This window comes from Dendrobates tinctorius, unplaced genomic scaffold (assembly GCF_039654945.1).
Source record: "Dendrobates tinctorius isolate UK_male_01 unplaced genomic scaffold, ASM3965494v1 ptg000293l, whole genome shotgun sequence".
NCBI lineage: Eukaryota > Metazoa > Chordata > Amphibia > Anura > Dendrobatidae > Dendrobates > Dendrobates tinctorius.
The window spans coordinates 11314989-11341262 of NW_027361960.1; the positions used below are offsets into that span (position 1 = coordinate 11314989).

Consider the following 26274-nt stretch of genomic DNA (forward strand, 5'->3'; position numbering starts at 1 on the left):
CAGTCAAATGGCGCTCTCCCCTTCCAAGCCCTGCTGTGTGCCCAAACAGTGGTTTTCCCCCCACATATGGGGTTTTGACACGTACTCGGGAGAAATGGCACAACAAATTGTATGGAGCAATTTCTCCTGTTACCCTTATGAAAATGCAAAATGTGGAACTAAAAAAGATTTATTGGGGAAAAATGTGGTGTTTTTTTTTTTTTTTTTTTTTTTTCCACGGCTCTACGCTATAAACTTCTGTGAAGCACCTGTGGGTTCAAGGTGCTCAATACACATCTAGATAAGTTCCCTAAGGGGTCTAGTTTCCAAAATGGTGTCACTTGTGGGGGAGGGGTTTCCACTGTTGTGGCACATCAGGGGCTCTTCAAACGCGACATGGTGTCCGTTAATTGCTCCATCATATTTTGAATTCAAAAAGTCAAATGGCGCTCCTTCCCTTCCAAGCCCTGCCATGCGCCCAAACAGTAGATTTCCCTCACATATGGCATATCAGCATGCTCTGGAGAAATTGCACAACAAAATTTATGGTCCATTTTCTCTTGTTACCATTGCGAAAGTAAATAAAATTAGGTCTAAAGGAAAATTTTGTGAAAGAAAAGTAAATGTTTGTTTTTTTCCTTCCACATTCCAAAAATTCATGTGAAGCACCTGAACATAGTAAGATAGTTATTAAGTTTGAAGGGAGACTTTAAGTCCATCTAGTTCAACCCATATCCTATCCTAACTTGCCCTAACAGGTTAATAAACTTCTTGAATATGGTTTTGAGTACCTTGAGGAGTGCAGTTTTTTGAATTGTGTCATTTTTGGGAATTTTCTGTCAATGGGCCCCTCAAAGTCGCTTCAAATGTGAGGTGGTCCCAAAAAATAATGGTTTTGCAAATTTTGTTGTAAAAATGAGAAATCGCTAGTCAACTTTTAACCCTTATAACTTCCTAACAAAAAAAATTGTTTCCAAAATTGTGCTGATGTAAAGCAGACAAGTGGTAAATGTTATTTATTAACTATTTTGTGTGATATCACTCTTTGATTTAAGGGCATAAAAATTAAAAGTTTGAAAATTGTGAAATTTTCACCAAATTTAAATTTTTTACAAATAAACGCCAATCTTATCGAATAAATTTTACCGCTATCATAAAGTACAATATGTCACAAGAAAACATTCTCAGAATCACCGGGATCCGTTGAAGCGTTCCAGAGTTATGACCTCATAAATTGATAGTGGTCATAAATGTAAAAATTGACCTGGTCATTAAGGTGAAAACAGGCTTCGTCTCAAAGGGGTTAAAGGCAAATGTGACATAATTTCACACACAATTTCAAAAATGGTCCGGACAAAATTGTTGGTACCTTTCCAGAATTGTGTGTAAACAACATTGTTTCAATCATGTGATGCTTGTTCAAACTCACCTGTGGCAAGTAGAAGTGTGGGGAATATAAGGCCTCTTTCACACATCCGGTTTTTTTAATCCGGCGAAATTTTTAATAACCGGATCCAGCACCGGATCCGGTTTTGTCCCATAAGCTTTCATGGTCGCCGCATCGTGCCGGATGGTTATGCGTCATGTCCGGTTGTTGCCGGACACGGCATAAATTAGCCGTCCGGCATCTGCAAAAAACGTTCGGCTACTTTCACACATCTGGCTTTCGTCGTCAGGCGCGATCCAGCGTCGTGCCGGAGCGCCGGATCCTGCAAATATTTCATAAAACCAGATGTGACGGATCCGTTTTTCTGCCGGATCCGTCTTGTTCTTGACAGACAAAACCGGATCCGTCTCATCCGGTTCATCCGGTTTTTGTTCCGTTTTTCGACGGATTACGCTGGATCCGGTTTTTATAATCGCCCCTTGTGGCCTTCCGAACGGGATTGGCTACTGAAAAACTATATATAGCGTGTTCCTACAGCCCTTCTTTGACAGGTTGTAGAGGAGAAAGTGCAGGTTGGAGAGAAGAGCAAGTTACTGGCGAAGATGGATGTTGTGATTGGAAATATTTTGAAGAATTTGGCGGATTTTACAGCGGAGGCGAATCCTTTGATGGTGATTGTTCTGGAGAAGGAGAGAGCGAGACAGCAGCGCATCAGGCATCGTAGACGACGTTTGTGGATCCACCCCATCACAGCCAAGAGAATGACGCGTGGGGTCTATTCTACAATCTGCATGGACCTTAGACGAAACCCGGATAAATTTTTTGGATATGTTCGGATGAAAATGGAGAATTTTGATTACTTGGTGGAGCGCATTGCACACCTCATAAGAAAAGCAGACACCTATTGCCGCTTCTCTGTTTCACCCGCAGAGCGTCTGATGGTGACTTTAAGGTAAGCCACATTTATTGGATATGCTCGCATCAGAGCACACTTTCACTGCAATCTTGTTGGTGGTAGTTTGTATCTCCAAGTGTTATAGCTGACTTTTGGTATGTAATGCTGTGATTTTAAACTAATTGTTTTTTAATTCCCCACAGATTTCTTGCAACTGGAGAATCCCTTTCGTCACTGCATTTCCAGTACAGACTCGGGATTTCCACCATATCTGGAATAGTGAAGTACACATGCCGTGCACTGTGGGACTCCTTAGCTGAAGAGTTTTTACCAGAGCCCACAACAGAGAGGTGGATTGAAATTTCAGAAAAGTTTCAACAGATATGTCAGTTTCCCAACTGCTTGGGCACTGTGGACGGGAAACATATCCGCATTGTAAAGCCAGCCGGATCGGGATCGGAATATTTCAATTACAAGAAATATTTTTCAATTTTCCTCATGACCATCGCTGACGCGGAATACAAATTTATTGCTGTTGATATTGGGGCCTATGGCCGCTCCAATGACTCTCAAGTTTTCAAACTGTCTGCCATGGGGCGTAAACTGTATGGAAACACCTTCCATTTCCCACCACCTAGACCGCTGCCGCAAACATCTGGTCCACCTATGCCATTTGTCTGTGTAGGGGATGAAGCCTTCCAGCTGTCAGGACACCTTTTGAAACCGTACTCTAGCAGAGGATTGACAAGAACAAAACGCATTTTTAATTACCGCCTCACAAGAGCAAGAAGAATGGTTGAATGTACCTTTGGTATTCTGACAGCCAAATGGCGGGTCCTATTGACTGCGATCAACCTCAAGACAGAAACTGTGGAAGAGGTGATCAAAGCTTGCGTGGTACTCCACAATTTTGTTAGCTGCAAGGAACCCATTTCCATTGAGGACACCTCTGAAGAAACCACCTTGCAAGATTACCATGACATTACCACTAGAAGTTCTGTGACGGTTTCAGTAATGAGGGACAATTTTGCACTATACTTTATGTCCACTCAAGGCAGAGTACACTGGCAGGATGACAGAGTGTGAAAGATTTGTGCCCTTAACCAAACTTGTGTACCTTCTGTACCAACGGTATATACCTTTGCCAACCAAAGTTGGCTATCTTGTCATGGTCTTACCATTTTTACCTTTAGGCCACAGGTGTGTACCTGGTTGTGTTTTATGCAAAGTATTTCACCTTGTAACAAAAGTTGTGTACATTGTTAGGAAATCACCAACAATAAACACAACTTTTTAGGTGAAATACTTTGCTTCAAACACAACCAGGAACACAACTGTGGCAAAAAGCTAAAATTTACCCACAGTTATATACCTGGTTTTGAATACCTTTTTACCTTTGAAATACCCTGTATTTAACCTTTTTTTTAAACATAGTTCGCCGCAGAAAGAAATGACAGACAACCATTGTGAAACGATAATTTAACTTTTATTTAAAATATTTTTTTTTTTGTAAAATGTTTTTAATGTGCAAAAAACTTTTTTAATAAAGGTTTTAAAACCAACCAAATGGGCATTTTTATTAAAAAACACATTATAAATCTGTGTAGTGTGGGGTGGAAATACTGCTGGAGGGGCTGCGGGACACTTCGACACTGGGAGTGTGGAGAGAGGACTGTGATCGTGGTGGGGAAGGAACAGTTAGAGGTGAAGGTGTGGAAAAAGCTACAGAATGGGTGGACATGTGGGAGGCAGAAGAGGTGGTGGGCGGTGGAGTGGAGGGTTGGGCAGGGACTGTAGGAGCAGATGATGTTGATGGCAAGTTGTATGGGGAAGGAGTTTGGTACGGGGAAGGAGTTTGGTACGGGGCAGGTTGCTGGAAGTGGGGAGATGTCTGGCACTGGGGAGGTTGCTGGTACTGGGGAGGTTGCTGGTACTGGGGAGGTTGCTGGTACTGGGGAGGTGGCTGGTGCTGGGGAGGTGGATGGTATGTAATAGGAGGGGGAGGATGGAAAGTGGCTGGAGGGGGTGCAGGTGGAGGAACTACTGGGGTGGGAGGAGGAGGTTGGGAGGTAACGTGCTGGAGAGCACCGTGGCATGAATGCATTACATGCATCTGCTGGGTAGGAGAGAGCGTTTCCATGCGCTCCACAACAGACCTGAAAAAGATGTGGTTTGGCGAAGATCTTGCTTCTGAATGCATGGTTTGCAGAAGTGTCTTCACCTCCAGAATGCTGGAGTTGATCTGCTGAAAGCCTGCGGAGATTTGCTCTGACAAGACTTTTAGACAGTTCTGGAAAGATGCATTCAGATGCAAGAGCTCTGGCGCATAAGTCTTTTCCTGACCCCTCTGCCGCTGCCGCCCAGTACCCGCAGGTGTACTAGAGGTGGCAGGGGCAGAAGGGTGGGGTAAAGGGAAAGCGATCTCCTCACCAGCAGCTTCTTGTAATGTAGGCGGCCACGATGCTCCTGTGCTGGTGGATGGGACAGATGGGTCAAATGTGTGGGAAGGCTCGGAAGGTGCAGATGTACCGGGGCGGTCGAAGTGTCCCTCGGTGCCGGTCTCCTCAGGGATCGCCTCAGAAGGGTCCAATCGTGCAGGCTCCCGAGTGCTGCTCACCGTGCTGTTGAATAAAGAGAAAAAAAAACAATTAAAATAGTGACATGGTATGGCCCTGGCTGAAAAAAAATTGTTACATCTAAACATTTTTTTTCACATGTGGTGTGTAATATTTACCTTTTGGTGACCATTGTTTCCCGGAGGAACGACAGGGCTTGTGCGTACTTGTACTTGCTCCTGCGTCCTCCAGATCCACTCGGGGCCCGCATCTCTTTATTGAACTCCTTCTTGAAATGATCCCTCACAGACCGCCACCGCTTCACAATTCTGTCCCCTGAAACGAGAAAGGAGTGGTTAGTATACAACATCAGTGTTTCCCAAACTCCAGTCCTCATGGTCCCCAGGGGTCATGTTTTCAGGATTTCCATAGTAAATGGAAATCCTGTACACATGATCCGTGGGGACCACGAGGACTGGAGTTCGGGAAACACTGGTTTACATCAAGCAACCGGTACTGTATATACTTACGCTCTTTAATCTGGGCCCGAGCATCGAGGTCCTCCCAGCGGTCCACAAGGAGCGAACAGATTTCCTCCCAGAGTCGTCGGGTAACGATCAGGTCATCATGGCGGCGGTCAGCCATATTCCATAGCGGCTCCCTTTCTCTGACGACATCGATGAGGTGGTCCACATCAATCCCTCCATCCTCACCGTCAGAGTCGGGAGCACGCTGTGAAGGCTGTTAAAGAAAAAGACAGAAATAACATAATTAGCCTCCACAAAAGAAATGAAATAAAAAGTGCAAAAAAACAAAGCAAAAATATTATACTTAAACGCTGGTGGCCGCCGCGTTGCTGTCGCCGACGACCTTGGCCGAGCACCAGATTGGGAAGACTAGAGAGGAAAACAAAAAATTTTATGTCTTTGGATGTAGGCATTTGTTTGCTGTGTGTGGTCTGCAGAACATTGTTTTCTATGTGTTGTGTGTAGTGTGATGTCGTGTTTCTGCGTTTGATGCAAAAAACTTACCAATTGTGAGCCCACTCCAGGTGTCTGTCCACCCCTTCCTTCTTCTTCTGGGAGCTCCTCTTCAGCTTGTGATTCCTGTTTTGAAATAAAAGGCAATGAATAGACATATATTACAGAGATGATGGATTTTGGAAATAAAAACTTACTGTCAAACGCTGACGATGCGAGGGAGGGCTCCCAGAAGAAGATGTGCTGTCTTCCTGCTGGCCAGACTCCATGCCTGTGGGTGGTGTTACTGCTGCTGCCAGTGCTGCCACTGTTGCTGCTGTTGCATCTCTTGGGCGGCTGTTGAATAAAGAGAAACAAAGGGCCAATAAATATCTTGATATTCCATGGCCCTAGTTTGGAGGAATGGGGGATTTGATAATTACCATCTCTCATCTGCTGCTGGACTCCCCTCCCGTTGTTCAGCATGCTGCTCCATTTGGCGTGGTGGTGGTGCTGATGGTGCTGCTGCAGTGGTCTCCTGCCTTCTCCTGCGCCTGGTTCCTGTCTTGGGTGGCATGTTGGGTGTGGCTGAGGGTCCCACTGTCATGCTTTTATTTATGTGTCTTGTGGGCAGAGCTACTGAGCATGCTCAGACCAAAAAAAACGGATCCGGCGCATTGCGGCGCTCATAGGCTTTCATTGTGTGAAAAAGCCGGACACGCCGGATCCGGCATGTCCGGCTTTTCCGCCGGAGACAAAAAACGTTACAGTAGCCGTTTTTTCCAGACGCCGGATCGCGACACATTGCCGGATCCGGCGTAAACCGGATGAAACGCATGGCCGCTCGATCCGGCTCTAATGCAAGTCAGTGGGGGGGGAAACCGGATCCGGCATTGCATTTCGCCGGATCCAGTTTTTGTCAAAAGTGCCGGATCGCGCCTGACGGCGAAAACCTGATGTGTGAAAGAGGCCTAACAATCACACCTGAAATTGGATAAAAAGAGAAGTTGACACAATCTTTGCATTGTGTGTGTGTGTGCCACACTATGTTGAGAATGTAAAGTAGAGAAGGGAACTGTTGAGGACTTGAGAACTAAAATTCTTGAACAGTATCAAAAATCTCCAGGTTACAAGGCCATCTCCAGAGATCTTGGTGTTCTTTTGTCCACGCTGCGCAACATAGTCAAGAAGTTTATAACCCATTGCACTGTAGCACATCTCTCTGGACATGGATAGCAAAGAAAAATTGATGAAAGGTTGCCACGCAGAATAGTGTGGATGGTGGATAAGCCGACCCGATCAAGTTCCAAATTCATATTGTTCTGCAGGCTCAGGGTGCATCAGTGTCAGCATGAACTATCCATCATCATTTGAATGAAATCAAATGCTATGGCAGGGGACCCAGGAGGACCCACTGCTGACATAGATATATAAAAAAGCTAGACTGCTATTTGCCAAAATGTATGTGAGTAAGCCAAAATCCTTCTGGGAAAGCATCTTGTGGACAGATGAAACCAAGATAGAGACTTTTGGTATAGCACATCATTCTACTGTTTACCGAAAATAGAATGAGGCCTATAAAGTAAAGGACACAGTACCTACAGTCAACTATGGTGGAGGTTCAACTATGTTTTAGGGTTGTTTTGCTGCCTCTTGGTGCCTTGACTGTTTACAAGGCATCATGAAATCTGAAGATTACCAAAGGATTTTAGGTTGCAACGTTGTGCCCAGTGTCAGAAAGCTGGGATTGCGTCCTGAGTTGTCCAGCAGGATAACGATCTCAAACACACTTCAAGAAGCAACCAGAAATGGATGTAAACAAAGCTCTGGAGAGTTCTGAAGCGGCCCTCAATGAGTCCGGATCTAAATCCCATTGAATACCTGTGTAGAGATCTTAAAATTGCTGGTGGGAGAAGGCACCCTTCAAATATAAGAGACCTGGAGCAGTTAGCAAAAGAAGTGTATGCCTAAATTCCAGTTTAGACGTGTAAGAAGTTTGTTGATTGTTATTCAACGTGATTGATTGCAGTTATTTATTCCAAAAGGTGTGCAACCAAATATTAAGTTGAGGGTGCCAATTGTTTTTTCTGGCCTATTTTGTGTGAAATTATATCCAATTTGCCTTTTTTTGTATTCCAATACACACAAAGAAAATAAATGTGTATAACAAAATATGTATATTTTCTGGGAGAAATACTTCATTTTGTAGAACAATTTCAAGGGTGCCAACACTTTTGTCTATGACTGTATATGTAAAATATATAAATATAAAATATATATATGTATAAAAATAAAATGTACATATGCCAATGATGTTTATGTTAGCCCCTGTTAGTTTGACCACATTACTACACTTCACCTATAATTTACTATAACTTTACAATTGCACTTTACATCATGTGTGTAATTCAGTGTTTTGGCCTAACTTTGTTTTCTTTTTTCCTTTCAATAGAAAACTTTGGATGGATGGTGTGAAATGTTAATTGATATTGATCCAGAGATCCCAAATAAATTAAGATTTGTTCTTGGCTCTAGCAATTCTTTGCTTACAAAAACATTTATTCAGGTTGGTGTTTCTGTCTTAAGCAGTGTTTCAGGTATTGCTCCCTGAGAACTGTATTGTGGCCCAAGTGGTTTGTGTCATTGGGCACCTAATACTCAGGAGTGTCCAGTACGCTGCCGAATTGGAAAGTGCTGACAAAGTTGCTTTACTTTCCTGGGTTTTTGATGGAATTCTACTCTGAAACTTCTAAGTATGCAAAAGTCCAGAACTCTGGTATAAGTTGACCACAATGTCCATGCCAGACTTAAGAATATCATTCTTCCACTTCAAGATAATAACCTACAAATCTGACAAAATACAAAGTGCAATTAATATTAGTACTTTCATGGCCATAAAATATTTAATCAAACACATCCATTATTATATGATCACATAATTCTGTAAGGTCTAGGGCTGCAGCAGATATTTTCATACAGTACTACCTATTTAGATTGGGAGCCCCATTGATGATGATGTCTGTAAAGTGCTGCGAAATATGATGGTGCTATATAAAAAACATAAATAATTGCTCGAAAAAATTAATGCATGAAAATGAAGCTTACAAATGCTCAGACTGTCGGATCCCTTTGTCAGCGACCTGTAGATATAGAAATCAATCAATTTTAAAAAATAACCTAGAAAAGCATGCTGTTTCCTGACATTTTAGTACGACGGCTCGCGTGTTGGTATTTTACCATCTGAGATTGCACTGTTATCAGGATAAGTCTGCTCCATCGTCAGTGTAGATGTCGTATTGTAACCAGTGCCATAATAGAAGAATCCTATGTTGCGTCACCAGGCTCACATGGTTCCTGAACAATCACTGCCTAGTAATTATGCATCCACATTCTAAACCCTCCCGTTGTATATTTTTAATAATGAATATTTTTTTATTCTAGGCTGATGAAAAGAGGGATCATATAGAGTTATCTCCTAATGCAGCAGTTATTATTCAGAAGCTTGCAAGTCAAATTAATAGATTTGGAGGCGCTGCTCTCATAGCAGATTATGGACATTCAGGAGACAAGACAGACACATTTCGGGTAAGTTATTAAAGGGTGCCTACACTTTTTTCATTTTTTGTAATTTTTTGTAAAACATGATATGGCATGAAACACACTACAGGTCTTGAGACCCCAGTCTTTCTTCAAAAACACATGTCGCGAGTGTTGTTTAGGAAGCAAGCTCCTGCATGAGCACATACACCGAGTAGAGTACTGACTTATAGGAGCGCTCTACATGAGTGCAGGCATAAAGTGGAGTGCGAGCTTATAGAACCAATCTGCTCCTACAGGAGTGTATACACAGAGCAGTGTACAGGCTTATTGGACCAGTCTGCTCCTGCCTGAGAGCTTATGCAGAGCAATGTACAGGCTTATAGGACCACTACTCCTGCCTGAGTGCATACACAGAGCAGTGTACAGGCTTATTGGACCAGTCTGCTCCTGCGTGAGTGCATACACAGAGCAGTGTACAGGCTTATTGGACCAGTCTGCTCCTGCCTGAGTGCATACACAGAGCAATGTACAGGCTTATAGGACCACTACTCCTGCCTGAGTGCATACACAGAGCAGTGTACAGGCTTATAGGACCACTACTCCTGCCTGAGTGCATACACAGAGCAGTGTACAGGCTTATAGGACCACTACTCCTGCCTGAGTGCATACACAGAGCAGTGTACAGGCTTATAGGACCACTACTCCTGCCTGAGTGCATACACAGAGCAGTGTACAGGCTTATAGGACCACTCTGCTCCTGCCTGAGTGCATACACAGAGCAGTGTACAGGCTTATTGGACCACTACTCCTGCCTGAGTGCATACACAGAGCAATGTACAGGCTTTTAGGACCACTCTGCTCCTGCCTGAGTGCATACACAGAGCAGTGTACAGGCTTATAGGACCACTACTCCTGCCTGAGAGCATACACAGAGCAGTGTACAGGCTTATAGGACCACTATTCCTGCCTGAGAGCATACACAGAACAGTGTACAGGCTTATTGGACCACTACTCCTGCCTGAGTGCATACACAGAGCAGTGTACAGGCTTATAGGACCACTACTCCTGCCTGAGTGCATACACAGAGCAGTGTACAGGCTTATAGGACCACTATTCCTGCCTGAGTGCATACACAGAGCAGTGTACAGGCTTATTGGACCACTACTCCTGCCTGAGTGCATACACAGAGTAGTGTAAGGGCTTATTGGACCACTACTCCTGCCTGAGAGCATACACAGAGCAGTGTAAGGGCTTATTGGACCACTACTCTTGCCTGACTGCATACACAGAGCAGTGTACAGGCTTATTGGACCACTACTCCTGCCTGAGTACATACACAGAGCAGTGTACCGGCTTATTGGACCACTCTGCTCCTGCCTGAGTGCATACACAGAGCAGTGTACAGGCTTATTGCACCACTACTCCTGCTTGAGTGCATACACAGAGCAGTGTACAGGCTTATTGGACCACTCTGCTCCTGCCTGAGTGCATACACAGAGCAGTGTACAGGCTTATTGGACCACTACTCCTGCCTGAGTGCATACACAGAGCAGTGTACAGGCTTATTAGACCACTCTGCTCCTGCATGAGTGCATACACAGAGCAATGTACGGGCTTATTGGACCACTCTGCTCCTGCCTGAGTGCATACACAGAGCAATGTACAGGCTTATTAGACCACTCTGCTCCTGCCTGAGTGCCTTCACAGAGCAGTGTACAGGCTTATTGGACCACTCTGCTCCTGCCTGAGTGCATACACAGAGCAGTGTACAGGCTTATTGGACCACTCTGCTCCTGCCTGAGTGCATACACAGAGCAGTGTACGGGCTTATTGGACCACTCTGCTCCTGCATGAGTGCATACACAGAGCAATGTACGGGCTTATTGGACCACTCTGCTTCTGCCTGAGTGCATACACAGAGCAGTGTACAGGCTTATTGGACCACTCTGCTCCTGCATGAGTGCATACACAGAGCAATGTACGGGCTTATTGGACCACTCTGCTTCTGCATGAGTGCATACACAGAGCAATGTACGGGCTTATTGGACCACTCTGCTCCTGCATGAGTGCATACACAGAGCAATGTACGGGCTTATTGGACCACTCTGCTTCTGCCTGAGTACATACACAGAGCAGTGTACGGGCTTATTGGACCACTCTGCTCCTGCATGAGTGCATACACAGAGCAATGTACGGGCTTATTGGACCACTCTGCTTGTGCATGAGTGCATACACAGAGCAATGTACGGGCTTATTGGACCACTCTGCTCCTGCATGAGTGCATACACAGAGCAATGTACGGGCTTATTGGACCACTCTGCTCCTGCATGAGTGCATACACAGAGCAATGTACGGGCTTATTGGACCACTCTGCTTCTGCCTGAGTACATACACAGAGCAGTGTACAGGCTTATTGGACCACTCTGCTCCTGCATGAGTGCATACACAGAGCAATGTACCGGCTTATTGGACCACTCTGCTCCTGCATGAGTGCATATACAGAGCAATGTACGGGCTTATTGGACCACTCTGCTTCTGCCTGAGTGCATACACAGAGCAGTGAACACACGTTCACACGTTCAGGTTTTAAATACATTAGATAGGGACTGCTTCGTGAAGGGTTACCGTGATGTGGTGAAGCAGCTTGGTATATATTTTTTGCAAAAAACGTATCGACTAAATACCCTGTATTTGTTATACAGCACTTGCTGATTACTGTCATGTTTTTTACTGCAGAGTATTTTTGCAAATTTGTCATTTTGTGTTTTCTTGTTGTGGTTCAGCCATTGGGTGGTGTGGGCATTGTCTTACTGACTTGTTCACACTTGTGCATGTCACATATATGTTTTTAATCTGTTTTTTCCGTGCTCAGCATGGTTTGGGAGACCCCACCCCTCTCCTGTGTGACGTGCACATAAATGAGCTGCCATAAACCACAAGCCCATATACTGGGAAGCGCCTGTCTGTATCCTGTTCATTTAGACACTGTTCACACGTTCAGGTTTTAAATATATTAGATAGGGACTGCTTCGTGAAGGGTTACCGTGACGTGGTGAAGCAGCTTGGTATATATTTTTTGCAAAAAACGTATCGACTAAATACCCTGTATTTGTTATACAGCACTTGCTGATTACTGTCATGTTTTTTACTGCAGAGTATTTTTGCATTTTTGTCATTTTGTGCTTTCTTGTTGTGGTTCAGCCATTGGGTGGTGTGGGCATTGTCTTACTGACTTGTTCACACTTGTGCATGTCACATATATGTTTTTAATATTTCTAATTGTAGGTATTTGTTAATATTATTTATTACATCTACTACACACAGTTGAAACCAGAAATTTACATTCACTATATACAAAGACACATTTGAATGTTTTTCTCAATATCTGACATGAAGTCAGAATAAACCTTTCCTGTTTGAGGTCAGTTAGGATTACCATAATATTTGCCAAATACCAGAATAATGAGAGAAATTGTTTTAAGGCATTTTTATTACTTACTGCAAAGTCAAAAGTTTACATAAATTTAATTAGTATTTGATACAATTGCCCTTAAACTGAGTGACTTGGGTCAAACGTTTGGGATATCCTTCCACAAGCTTCTCACAATAGTTGATCGGAATTTGGGCCCATTCCTCCTGACAAAACTGGTGAAACTGATCCAGATTTGTGGGTCGCCTTGCTCGCCCCTGCCTTTTCATCTTTGCCCATAAATTTTCAATAGGATTGAGAGCAGGGCTCTATGATGGCCACTCCAAAACATTGACTTTGTTATCCTTAACCCCTTTAAAAAGAAACACCAAATAATTAACCTATACATAGTGCAGCAATAAAGCAAACGACTATAACACATCAGACTCTCACCATCAACGGAAACCTTCAAGAAGAACCTGAAGACCCACCTGTTCCGACAAGCCTACAGCCTACAATGATCCTCGGTCTACTGAACCCACAGCACAACCTGCTCTACCCTCTCCTACTGTATCCTCACTAGTGTTGAGCATTCCGATACCGCAAGTATCGGGTATCGGCCGATATTAGCGGTATCGGAATTCCGATACTGACTTCCGATACTTTTGTCATATCGGATACCGGAATCGGAAGTTCCCATCATGCTATGAGCCTGCTTGCTTTGATTAAGCCAATGGGAATCCTCCGAAGTGTGGGCAGATCCTGTTAGGCATGTAGACATGTTAACTATTGGCATGGCTGTGATTGGCTGCCGAAATGATGTCATGATGCACTATAAAAGCCACCGCAGCCGCCATTTCTGGTTCACTCTGCTGTGAATTCAGTTAGGGACAGGCTGCTGTAGAAGACTGTGAGGGACAGTTAGAAATAGCGATTCCACCAAACATCTAGTGCTTTACCCAGGCTACATAAACCACCACTGTAGCCTTCTTTGCCCTAGCAGCAGTGTTCACAGCTGTCTGCAAGGGCTGTGTGAGTGCAGCTCACGCTGTGGAGTGGGTCCTGCAGCCACGTCAGGTTGTAGGCTGCCCAGCGTGCCTCACTGCTGCCTCATACATCTTTTAATTTTTGAGCTGCATTTTTTACATAATTTCAATCTAGTGTGCTTCCATCCGTCTCCATCTACGGTGGTTGCAAACACTATATAGGAGTACACAGCGGAGCCTTACTGCAGCCTGTCAGTGCCAGTGCCCACTTAGCTGCACTGTTCACGGCTGTCTGAGAGGTCTCTGACTGTGTGTGAGTGCAGCTCACGCTGAGTAGTGTGTCCTGCAGCTACGTCTGGTTGTAGGACGCTCAGCGTGCGTCAGTGCCTCACACATATTTTTATTTGAGTGCAGCTCATTTTTTCTTCTATTAGTGTGCATCCATCCGTCTCCATCTACGGTGGTTGCAAACACTATATAGGAGTACACAGCGGAGCCTTTCTGCAGCCTGTCAGTGCCAGTGCCCACTTAGCTGCACTGTTCACGGCTGTCTGAGAGGTCTCTGACTGTGTGTGAGTGCAGCTCACGCTGAGTAGAGTGTCCTGCAGCTACGTCTGGTTGTAGGACGCTCAACGTGCGTCACTGCCTCACACATATTTGTCTTTGACTGCAGCTCATTTTTTCTTCTCCTACTGGTGTGCATCCATCCGTATCCATCAACATTGGTTGGTTGCAAACACTATATAGGAGTAGATAGAGGAGCCTTTTTTTCTGGCTTGTGCCCTGCCGGCGCAGCCAGATTAGTATTACCCAATTTTTTTGGAGCCTCATCTTTTGCATTGTAGGTTACCTGCCTGCATTGTAATAGTTCCAAAAAGTTGGTGATACTATCAGTTTCAATTCTTTGTTCACATACTTTGAGTTTGGTTCCAACAAAGAAACCACAAAAAAAGTTCACCAAACACTACATTTGGAACTTGTGTAGGCCACATCAGCTCCTATTAAAGTGTAGTCCACACACACACACTTCATAAAATTAGTGTTTCTTGTACCTGTAACCAGCTGTTCAGGAATAAGCACACTAAGGCCCCCCTTTGTACTTTTCTGCCTATCTTAAGCAGTCTGGAAAGATGAAGAAGGCAGGGAGTAAGGCGCGTGGGCGTGGAGTTTCAGCAGGGAGAGGACGTGGGGATTCTGGGCCTGCTGCGGGCACCAGTGGATCAGCATCCCCCAGTTTTAGCAGGCAACAGTCCTTTATGCGCAGCTTTGTAGGACCTCAACGTACCCCACTGCTGCGGGAGGAACAAATTGAAGCCGTTGTCGGATGGATGGAAGCTAACGCATCGACTTCAATTACTTCCACAGCCTCTCAGGACCAGAGCCCCGAAGAGCAACCATCTGTCTCTTCACCACCTGCCAAAGTGCCCAGGCAGTCAGAGAGACATGGACAGGAGCCATCACAGTCTCTACTTCTGTTCTCGGAATCTGTTGGCTTGGAAAGAGGGGGCCAGCCAAGCAGCATTCCTGAATGTGAAGAAGAGGGAGTATGCAGTGATGCGCAACTTCTTTGTCCCTCTGAATCTGAAGAGGCGAGTGGGCCAGTGCCTATGGTCAGCACACCTCAGTACGCATCAGATGATGACGAGACTCAGTTGCCACTTTCTGGTGCGTACGGTGCTGGCGAGACAACCCCGGAGAAGCAGCTGTTTGAAGAGGGGAGGGAAGATGATGAGGTCCTTGACCCATCATGGCGTGAGGAACAGGAAGGTGGTGGGAGCAGCTCGGAGGAAGAGATTCCCCTACCGGCCAAAACAGGAGGCAGAGGGAGGGGGAAGACTTGGTTGCCTGTACCCTCCACTTCGGCACCCGTTAGGAGCATTCCTCATTCCAAAGGCAAAACGGGCGCTCCCAAGACTTGCAGTGCGTGGTCCTTTTTTGACACAGTTGCAGATGACATTTGCTTTGTCAAATGCAAGCTGTGTCATCAGAAAGTCAAAAGAGGGAGAAATGTCAGCAACCTCAATACCACAAATATGTGGAAACGTGCACACCAAGCACGAGTTGGAGTTGCAGAGACACCCTGAAGACGTAGGCCAATGTACAGCACCACCTACCACCTCTTCAGTTCGTGTTGGGGCCTCTTCCTCCAGCTCACACACTGCTGGTTCGGCTTCCTCACAGGATCGCCAAGGAAGAACCTCTGCCACTGTTGTCCGGAGACCCTGTCAGATTCCACCCATAGCAGCACGTTCCCATCCATCACAGCCATCGGTAGCACAGGCATGGGATAAAAGGCGCCCTTACTCGGCAAACCATCCCCGAGCACAGTCTCTGAATGCTGGCATTGCCAAACTTCTGGCAGTTGAAATGCTGTCATTCAGGCTGGTGGACACTGACACCTTCCGGGACTTAATGGCATTGGCAGTCCCCCAATACAACGTGCCCAGCCGCTTTTATTTCAGCAGGCGAGCCGTCCCTGCCCTGCAGAAACATGTTGAGGGCAAAATAAAACATGCGCTACTAAACGCCGTTAGTAGCAAGGTCCACCTGACCACCGATGCGTGGACCAGTAACCATGGACAGGGACGATACCTTTCCCTCACTGCCCACTGGGTCAATGTTGTGGAGCCGGGTACAGATCTGGAGAGTGGCGCTGTACGTGTTCTTCCAACGCCACGGATTGCAGGACTCCATTCTGTACACATAGACTCCTCCTCCTACTCAAGTTCCTCAGAAACAGCAGAGCAGGAGCCTGTTACGACCGATATGAGCACAGCCGTGGCCAAACGTCAACAGGCTGTACTCAAATTAATTTCTTTGGGGAATCGAAGCCACACAGCGCAGGAGCTCTGGAATGCTATCAAGCAGGAGAGCGATGTGTGGTTTGGGCCAGCGAATCTCCAGCCGGGCTTGGTAGTGTGTGACAATGGCCGAAATCTGGTGGCAGCTCTTGGCCTAGGCAACCTCACGCACATCCCATGTCTGGCACATGTGCTTAACTTGGTCGTGCAGAGCTTTCTGAGGGACTATCCGGATCTTGATGCACTGTTGCACAAGGTCCGCATAGAGTGCGCTCACTTGCGGCGTTCCAGCACGGCAAGATCGCGCCTCGCTGCTTTGCAGCGACGATTTGGCCTTCCGGTACATCGCATCATATGTGACCTACCCACCCGGTGGAATTCAACGTTACATATGTTGGAGCGGTTGTGTGAGCAGCAGGCAGCAGTCATGGAGTACCAGCTGCATCAGGCGCAAACAAGTCGCACTGTGCGCCATTCACACTTCAGCACCATTGAGTGGGCCTCTATGAAGGATATCTGCCTCGTTTTGCGTGCCTTCGATGAATCCACGCAGATGGCGAGTGCAGATGATGCACTAGTCAGCATGACTGTCCCCCTTATCTGCCTGCTTCAACAAACACTGCAAGCACTAAGGGATGAGGTTTCGGAAGAGGTGGAGGATGAGGAGTCCCAAATGCCATCTGCTTCTGGACAGTCTGCGCTACGTGTTTCCTCACAAAGGCCTAGGCAGGGGACACTTTGTGAGGAGGATGAGGAGGAGTCGATGGAGGAGGAAGACATCTCTCCAGAGGAGGGAGGTACACAAACCTCTACTCAGTATGTACAGCGAGGGTGGGGTGATGCAGAGCAGGCCGAGGTCACGCCTCAAACGGGACAGCGGTTCTTTGGCAGTTGGGAGTCTGCAGCACATGGTTGATTTCATGCTGCAGTGCCTGAGAAACGACCGCCGCATCGCCCACATTCTTGTCTCGGCTGATTATTGGGTGTACACCCTCCTAGATCCTCGCTACCGGGACAGCGTACAAAGGCTCATACCAACGTTGAACCGGGAGCGTAAACTGCGGGAGTACGAAGAGTCACTGGTGCAGTCCATAATGTTTTCCATTCCACCCGACAGCATTGTTGCTAGTGCTTTACAAAGCAGCTCTGTGCATCGAGGCAGTGGAGGAAACTCTGCACAAAGAGGGAGCAGAGGCAGCGCCGCAGCACAAGGCAAGACCACTATGGCCCAAATGTGGCAAAGTTTTGTGTGTCCACCACAATTGTCTACACCATCAGCGACGCCTCGAGTCAGCAGGAGGCAACGCTTCCGTCAGATGGTGTCAGACTAAATGTCTTGCCCTGTCACTGTACTCCCAGATGGCTCTTCCCCCTTCAAGTTTTGGGTCTCTAAGCTGGATACATGGCCAGAGCTTAGCCAGTATGCATTGGAGGTGCTGGCTTGCCCTGCTGCCAGTGTATTATCGGAACGCGTCTTTAGTGCCGCAGGTGGTGTACTAACAGACCGTCGCACGCGACTATCTTCCGATAATGTTGACCGGCTGACTTTTCTGAAAATGAACAAGGCCTGGATCTCCAAAGACTTTGCCATTCCTCTTACAGACTAAATTTGTGGTTGGCAACTGTATCCAGGTCTGCTGGTGTGTTCATTTTTCTACCACCTGAACTATAATCCCTGTGCTTCAACACAGCCAGTTGTCGCTCAGATGTGTCGTCTGCACAGAGAAACACACTAGCTCCTGTGTTAGTGGGGTTCATTAACGCCAGCTGATCCCCTGCTGTGTGGACGGCAAAGTCACCAGCTCCATCAACATTCAAACCACTACTGATTTTTAACCGTGCCCAACTTAGGTCTCTGGCTCCACTGTCTCTACTATTTCCCCTGGCCTCCAACCCCGCCATCTACATCTCTGAAGTGGCGTCAGCACAATCTACACTTGTTCCTGTGTTCCTGTGGCTCAGTCCCATCAGTTTATCCCCTGATGTGTGTCCGGCAAGGTCTCCTGCTCTGTCCACATTCCCATAACCAGTAGTGGGAATGAGGACAGAGCTGGCGAACTTGCCGGACAAACATCAGTGGATCAACTGACGGCCCTGAGCACCAGTAACACAGGAACAAGTGTAGATTGTGCTGACGCCACTTCAGAGATGTAGCTGGCGGGGTTGGAGGCCAGGGTAAATAGTAGAGACAGTGGAGCCAGAGGCCTAAGTGGAGCATGGTTAGAATCAGTAGTAGTCAACAATCTCCTTAAAAACCGCTGCCCATTGGCCTCTGCAAGCGGCATGCGTAATCCTGGGCTCCAACAGCGTCAGTTGGTGTTCAGAAGTGTCGTCTCCACAGAGCCAAACACATTCGTTCAAGTGTTAGTGGGGTTCAGCACTGCAAGCTGTTCCCCTGCTGTGGAGATGGCAAGTCTCCTGCTGCCTACACCTGCCAAAATCCAGTAGGCCCCAGCCTGCTCCACGCCTGATCCTGGGCTCCAACAGCATCAGTTGGTGTTCAGAAGTGTCGTCTCCACAGAGCCAAACACATTCGTTCAAGTGTTAGTGGGGTTCAGCACTGCCAGCTGTTCCCCTGCTGTGGAGATGGCAAGTCTCCTGCTGCCTACACCTGCCAAAATCCAGTAGGCCCCAGCCTGCTCCACGCCTGATCCTGGGCTCCAACAGCGTCAGTTGGTGTTCAGAAGTGTCGTCTCCACAGAGCCAAACACATTCGTTCAAGTGTTAGTGGGGTTCAGCACTGCCAGCTGTTCCCCTGCTGTGGAGATGGCAAGTCTCCTGCTGCCTACACCTGCCAAAATCCAGTAGGCCCCAGCCTGCTCCACGCCTGATCCTGGGCTCCAACAGCGTCAGTTGGTGTTCAGAAGTGTCGTCTCCACATAGCCAAACACATTCGTTCAAGTGTTAGTGGGGTTCAGCACTGCCAGCTGTTCCCCTGCTGTGGAGATGGCAAGTCTCCTGCTGCCTTCACCTGCCAAAAGCAACAGGCCCCAGCCTGCTCCTCGCCTAATCCTGGGCTCCAACAGCGTCAGTTGGTGTTCAGAAGTGTTGTCTCCACAGAGCCAAACACATTCGTTCAAGTGTTAGTGGGGTTCAGCACTGCCAGCTTTTCCCCTGCTGTGGAGATGGCAGTCTGTCCTGCTGTCTCCGCATTCCAAAGACAGTAGGCCTCTGCCTACACCCTCCTATTTCCTGGGCTTCAACACAGCCAGTTGTAGCTCGGAAGTGCCGTCCACACGGAAAGAGACACTTGCTGCCGTGTCTCAGTGGGGTTCAGTAACGCCAGCTGTTCCCCTGCTGTGTGGATGGCAGTCTCTCCTGCTGTCTCCGCATTCCAAAGACAGTAGGCCTCTGCCTACATCCTCCTATTTCCTGGGCTTCAACACAGCCAGTTGTAGCTCGGAAGTGCCGTCCACACGGAAAGAGACACTTGCTGCCGTGTCTCAGTGGGGTTCAGTAACGCCAGCTGTTCCCCTGCTATGTGGATGGCAGTCTCTCCTGCTGTCTCCGCATTCCAAAGACAGTAGGCCTCTGCCTACACCCTCCTATTTCCTGGGCTTCAACATAGCCAGTTGTAGCTCGGAAGTGCCGTCCACACGGAAAGAGACACTTGCTCCCGTGTCTCAGTGGGGTTCAGTAACGCTAGCTGATCCCCTGCTGTGTGGATGGCAAAGTCTCCTGCTGCCTACACAGTCCTACTACTACTGATTTTTAACCGTGCTCCAATTAGGCCTGTGGCTCCACTGTCTCTCGTATTTTCCCTGTCCTCCAACCCTGCCAGTTACAGCTCCGAAGTGGCGTCTGCACAATCCACACTTGTTCCTGTGTTACAGGTGTTCAGTCCGGTCAGTTAATCCCCTGATGTGTGTCCGGCAATGTCACCTGCTCTGTCCACATTCCCATAACTTATGGGAATGTGGACAGAGCAGGCGACATTGCCGGACACACATCAGGGGATTAACTGACCGGACTGAACACCTGTAACACAGGAACAAGTGTGGATTGTGCAGACGCCACTTCGGAGCTGTAACTGGCGGGGTTGGAGGACAGGGGAAATACGAAAATCAGTGAAGCCACAGGCCTAAGTGGAGCTTGGTTAAAATTAGTAGAAGTCTACAACCGATCTTAAAATTTCTTCAATGCAGCCTCAGCCTGCTCCTTGCTTGTCCCTGGGCTTCAACACAGCCAGTTGTTGCTCGGAAGTGCCGTCTTCACAGAGTAAAACACTAGCTCCTGTGTTTGTGGGGTTCAGTAACGTCAGCTGTTCCCCTGCTGTTTTGATGGCAATCTGTCCTGCTGCCTCCCAATTGACAGCACATCAGGCCTCAGCCTGCTAAGTGCTTGTCCCTGGGCTCCAACATCGCCAGTTGCTGCTCATAACTGACTTTGGCACGGGTACTCCCTCCTGCCCAGCTTGGTTCCAGCCCTGCCTGCTGTTTCCGGGAAGTGTCAATGTCATTTTGCCACCCCAAGTTGCCATGTCGTGTTGCGGTTAGGTTAGCCGAGGCTAGGGTGCCAGCAGTTTAGGTGCTTCCTATGTGGACTGCGGGTTCTGGTAAGAAAGGCTTGTTCCGTAGTGCCAGTAGGACAAGCACCCCCTGTAGGACTGTGTGATTCGGTAACTGCGGCCAGCTTGCGGCATGCCAACTTTGCTTTTCAGGGGTAACTTCAGCTGCCCCTCCGGGTTCCAGCACCGTCAGCTGGTTCTCGGCAGAGCCTTTGGCCTAGGTGCCTCCATCTCGCTATCCGAGTTCCGGCAACGTCTGCTGGTCCTTGGTAGTGCTTTGTAGCACAGGTACCTCCTGCTTAGTAACCGGGTTCCAGCACCATCAGCTGGTCCTCGGTTGTGCCATTGGCTCTTATTCCTTCTGCTGCCCCTCCGGGTGCCAGCACTGTCAGCTGGTCCTCGCTATTTCCATTTGCTCTTGCAGCTTATGCTACCCATCCGGGTTCCAGCACCGTCAGCTGGTTCTCGGCAAAGCCTTTGGCCTAGGTGCCTCCATCTCGGTATCCGAGTTCCGGCAACGTCTGCTGGTCCTTGGTAGTGCTTTGTAGCACAGGTACCTCCTGCTTAGTAACCGTGTTCCAGCACCGTCAGCTGGTCCTCGGTTGTGCCATTGGCTCTTATTCCTTCTGCTGCCCCTCCGGGTGCCAGCACTGTCAGCTGGTCCTCGCTATTTCCATTTGCTCTTGCAGCTTATGCTACCCATCCGGGTTCCAGCACCGTCAGCTGGTTCTCGGCAAAGCCTTTGGCCTAGGTGCCTCCATCTCGGTATCCGAGTTCCGGCAACGTCTGCTGGTCCTTGGTAGTGCTTTGTAGCACAGGTACCTCCTGCTTAGTAACCGGGTTCCAGCACCGTCAGCTGGTCCTCGGTAGTGCCATTGGCTCTTGTTCCTTCTGCTGCCCCTCCGGGTGCCAGTACCGTCAGCTGGTTCAAGAGGACAAAGAACAGGAAGACAACCACCAAGATGCAGAACAACAAGAGAGAGAAGACAAAGAAGCATAAAAAAACAAAGCAGAAGAACATTAAGCATAAGACTAATACTCTGAGCAAATGATATTATCTTATTTATAAGCAGAAGAAGACTAAGCAGTGTATGGGGGTGAGTCCGTTCCTCCTCGTGGTGCCCCTGGAAAAGGCCTGCTGCTGCAGGCCAAACTGAACGCGGGCAAATCCTGTTGTAGATCTTTTGTGACAGGCAGAACGGAAGGTGTAAACTTCTAACTTTTCTAGATAACAACTACAGGAATGCCTGACACAAATAAGAATATGATGAAGAATAGGAAGAAGATGAAGAAGTTGAATATGTAGAATAATAATTGTTGAATAAGAAGAATATGAAGAATGTAAGAAAAGGAAGAAGAAGAAGAATGTAAAAAAAGGAAGTAGAAGAATTTAAAAAAAGGAAGAAGAAGAAGAATGTAAAAAAAGGAATAAGAAGAAGAATGTAAAAAAAGGAAGAAGAAGAAGAAGAATGTAAAAAAAGGAATAAGAAGAAGAAGGTAAAAAAAGGAAGAAGAATAAGAAAGAAGAAGAAAGAAGAAGAAGACATACATGTCTGGCAAAATATAAATGAGGCTAACATAGTCAATATCTTTGTAACTCCTAACGTCTTTAAAAAAAAAAGTTTAATTCCTGCTATTCCATTTGATTGGGCTAAACCTCTATGGCTTTAATGTCTCCTCCACCTCCCACAATACATTCTACATTATTCTTAGTTGTTTTTCTTCATGTAGAATTAACCTACAAGGAAAGAAAGGGTTTTTTTTAATTCCGATATTTTGGCCCCATTGACTTGCATTGGTTCCCGGTATCGGAATCGGCGATACCGATACTTTTTTTTAAGATCGGCCGATCCATTCCGATCTGATATTTTCAAGTATCGGCTGGTATCGCTCAACTCTAATCCTCACCCATCCCTGTAGACTGTGAGTCCTCGCGGGCAGGGTCCCCTCTCCTTATGTACTTGTGTGTCTCTTGTCTTACACATGTTTATTGTACTTGTCTATATTTCCCATGGAATAAATGGTGCTATATAAATGCATAATAATAATACAACACCACAAACAAAAAGCTTTATGCCTCCAAGTGTCATTAAAATATTAGATTTTTAATAAACCAATTATATAAAAAACATATATTAAAAAGTAGAACAAAAAAACACAAGTACAGAACTGTTTCAAAGTGGGTATACCCAGAAATACTAATGGTCATCACAAGATAGTACATATTCGTCTATTACTGATTACTAATTCAATATAGGTAACAATCCTCAATGTGCCAAAAACAGTATTAGAAAGAGCTAGCCACAATATCACATACCCTGCTGCATGTAAATACACAGTATAACTTATACAATACAACATCGAAGAGTTTGTAAATGTCCAGTGGATATAACAACTCGTATCACACAAAAGAATGTTAACAGTGAGTTTGTGCAGCACATCATAGAATACCTATAAATGTCCAGTGCATATGGCAGCACAAGTTAAGTCTTTTTAGTGATGGCAAAACTACATGGCCATACATGTCCAATCCAATATCATAGCAAAGGTATCATTAATGATAGACCAAGGTCATAAGAAGGTATAGTTACACCACACCCGACGCGCATTTCGCTTGGAAATGCTTCGTCCAGGGGTGGTTGGGTACTGGCCAGGGATGATATTTATATTGGTGAGAGTTACAATAATTAGATCAGGTGTCAGTTGTTGACCATATCGTGCACAGTGAGAGGTTTAGGCCGTTACTATAGTGATGTCCGCATGTGATCTGGCTAGGCGGAAATAAAGGAGTGTCACTTCCGGTTATTGTGTAACCCCGTTGTCATCACTACCACAAGAAACATCCGGTTGAAGGTGGATGACAAGTGAATCTGTTACTGCCTTCCCTAATGTTCTGGTTGCAGCAAGCTGATATGGCTTCTGGCGTTCCCATAGATACACCTTTGGCGACGCCATCCAGTATCCAGGATGTGACGATTACGACACCTCCTCGGTCACGAGTGCACCGGAACTCCGTCGTCACTGCACAATGCCGCACCTCCTCCACCTGGGCTCGGAGGACCCCATTTCTCTCTCCTCTGGTATGCTAGATCATATCAGAGGAGAGAGAAATGAATGGGAAATTTGACTTTTTCTGTGATCGCCATTATTTGATAAATAATGACAATCAAAAGACATGAGGACTGTAAAAACCGACACGAATCCAGTACTCTGGGGTCTCAGCTACCCCAGATAGCAGAGATCGCGTAGATGTTTTGACACTGCGGAGTGCTATACCCTTATTTCTCAGCACTGTGGAATAAGGCCCCTTAACTGCCGCCGTTAAAAGGCGTATTGGAGGTCATTAAGGGGTTAAGCCACTTTGTTACCATTTTGCCAGTATGTTTTGGGTCATTATCAATTTCTGCCCAAACTTTAATTTCCTGACTGATGTCTTGAGTTGTTGCTTCAGTACTGCCACATAATCTTCTTTTCTCATGATGCCATCTATTTTGTGAAGTGCACCAGTCCCTCCTGCAGCAAAACAACCCCACATGATGCTGCCACCCCATGTTTCACAGTTGGGATGGTGTTCTTAGGTTTCCAAACTTCTCCTGTTTTGAGTTCATTTTCCCCTTCACCTTTGATATCTGATGAACTCCCTCTGCTGGTGAAGAGAGGTAGTGAAATTGATTGGGATGGGAAGAACCTGCTATCTGAACAGGCGGAGTGTGATTGGACATCTGGAATTTCTGAGTGGATATAAGGCAGCCGACGCCCTGCAGGGTTTGCTGGTGATCCTTTCTGTTCTGAGCTCTGGCATCCAGTTTTAGTTCCTGTCTACTAAAAGCTAAGTTTTTGCCCTGCTATTATTCCATGAGATTTTGTCTGGTTTCCTAAGGCCTCTTTCACACATCAGGTTTTCGCCGTCAGGCGCGATCCGGCGCTTTTGACAGAAACCGGATCCGGCGAAATGCAATGCCGGATCCGGTTTCCCCCCCATTGACTTGCATTTGCGCCGGATCGCGCCGGATGGCCATGCGTTTCATCCGGTTTTCGCGCGGATCCGGCAATGTGTCGCGATCCGGCGTCTGGAAAAAACGGCTACTGTAACGTTTTTTGTCTCCGGCGAAAAAGCCGGACGCGCCGGATTCGGCGCGTCCGGCTTTTTCACACAATGAAAGCCTATGAGCGCCGCAATGGCGCCGCAATGTGGCCGGATCCGGTTTTTTTGGTCTGAGCATGCTCAGTAGCTCTGCCCACAAGACATATATAAAAGCAATACAGTGGGACCCACAGCCACACCCAACATGCCACCCAAGAAAGCAACCAAGCGCAGCAGGAGAAGGCAGGAGACCACTGCAGCACCATCAGCACCACCACCACCCCAAATGGAGCAGCAAATGGAACATGCTGAGGAGGGGAGGCCAGCAGCAGATGAGAGACGGTAATTATCAAATCCCCCATTCCTCCAAACTAGGGCTATTGAATATCAAGATATTCATTGGCCCTTTGTTTCTCTTTATTCAACAGCCGCCCAATAGATGCAGCAGCAATGGCAGCAGCTGGAACACCACCCACAGGCATGGAGTGTGGCCACCAGGAAGACAGCACATCATCTTCTGGGAGCCCTCCCTCGCATCGTCAGCGTTTGACGGTAAGTTTTTATTTCCAAAATCCATCATCTCTGTAATATATGTCTATTCATTGCCTTTTATTTCAAAACAGGATTCACAAGATGAAGAGGAGCTCCCAGAAGAAGAAGGAAGGGGTGGACAGACACCTGGAGTGGGCTCACAATTGGTAAGTTTTTTGCATCAAACGCAGAAACACAACATCACACTACACACAACACATAGAAAACAATGTTCTGCAGACCACACACAGCAAACAAATGCCTACATCCAAAGACATAACATTTTTTGTTTTCTTCTCTAGTCTTCCCAATCTGGTGCTCGGCCAAGAGGTCCTCGCAGTGCCTCCCAGGGTCGTCGGCGACAGCAACGCGGCGGTCACCAGCGTGTAAGTATAAATATTTTTGCTTTGTTTTTTTGCACTTTTTATTTCATTTCTTTTGTGGAGGCTAATTATGTTATTTTTGTCTTTTTCTTTAACAGCCTTCACAGCGTGCTCCCGACTCTGACGGTGAGGATGGAGGACTCGATGTGGACCACCTCATCGATCTCGTCAGAGAAAGGGAGCCGCTCTGGAATATGGCTGACCGCCGCCACGCTGACCTTATCGTTACCCGACCACTCTGGGAGGAAATCTGTTCGC

At 46.8% G+C, this 26274-nt stretch overlaps 1 protein-coding gene across 3 annotated transcripts in view; it reads left to right on the forward strand.

Moving 5' to 3' along the window:
- The window catches only part of NDUFAF7 (NADH:ubiquinone oxidoreductase complex assembly factor 7), a 120587-nt gene that overhangs the window by 67368 nt on the left and 26945 nt on the right, over nt 1–26274 (forward strand). For 2 of the 3 annotated variants that reach the window (XM_073560125.1, XM_073560127.1), the window contains 2 exons: nt 8228–8341; nt 9217–9360. In XM_073560125.1, coding sequence (XP_073416226.1) covers nt 8228–8341; nt 9217–9360 — 258 coding nt within the window. The remainder of the gene's footprint in view (nt 1–8227; nt 8342–9216; nt 9361–26274) is intronic. The other variant, XM_073560126.1, reaches the window with a different exon arrangement.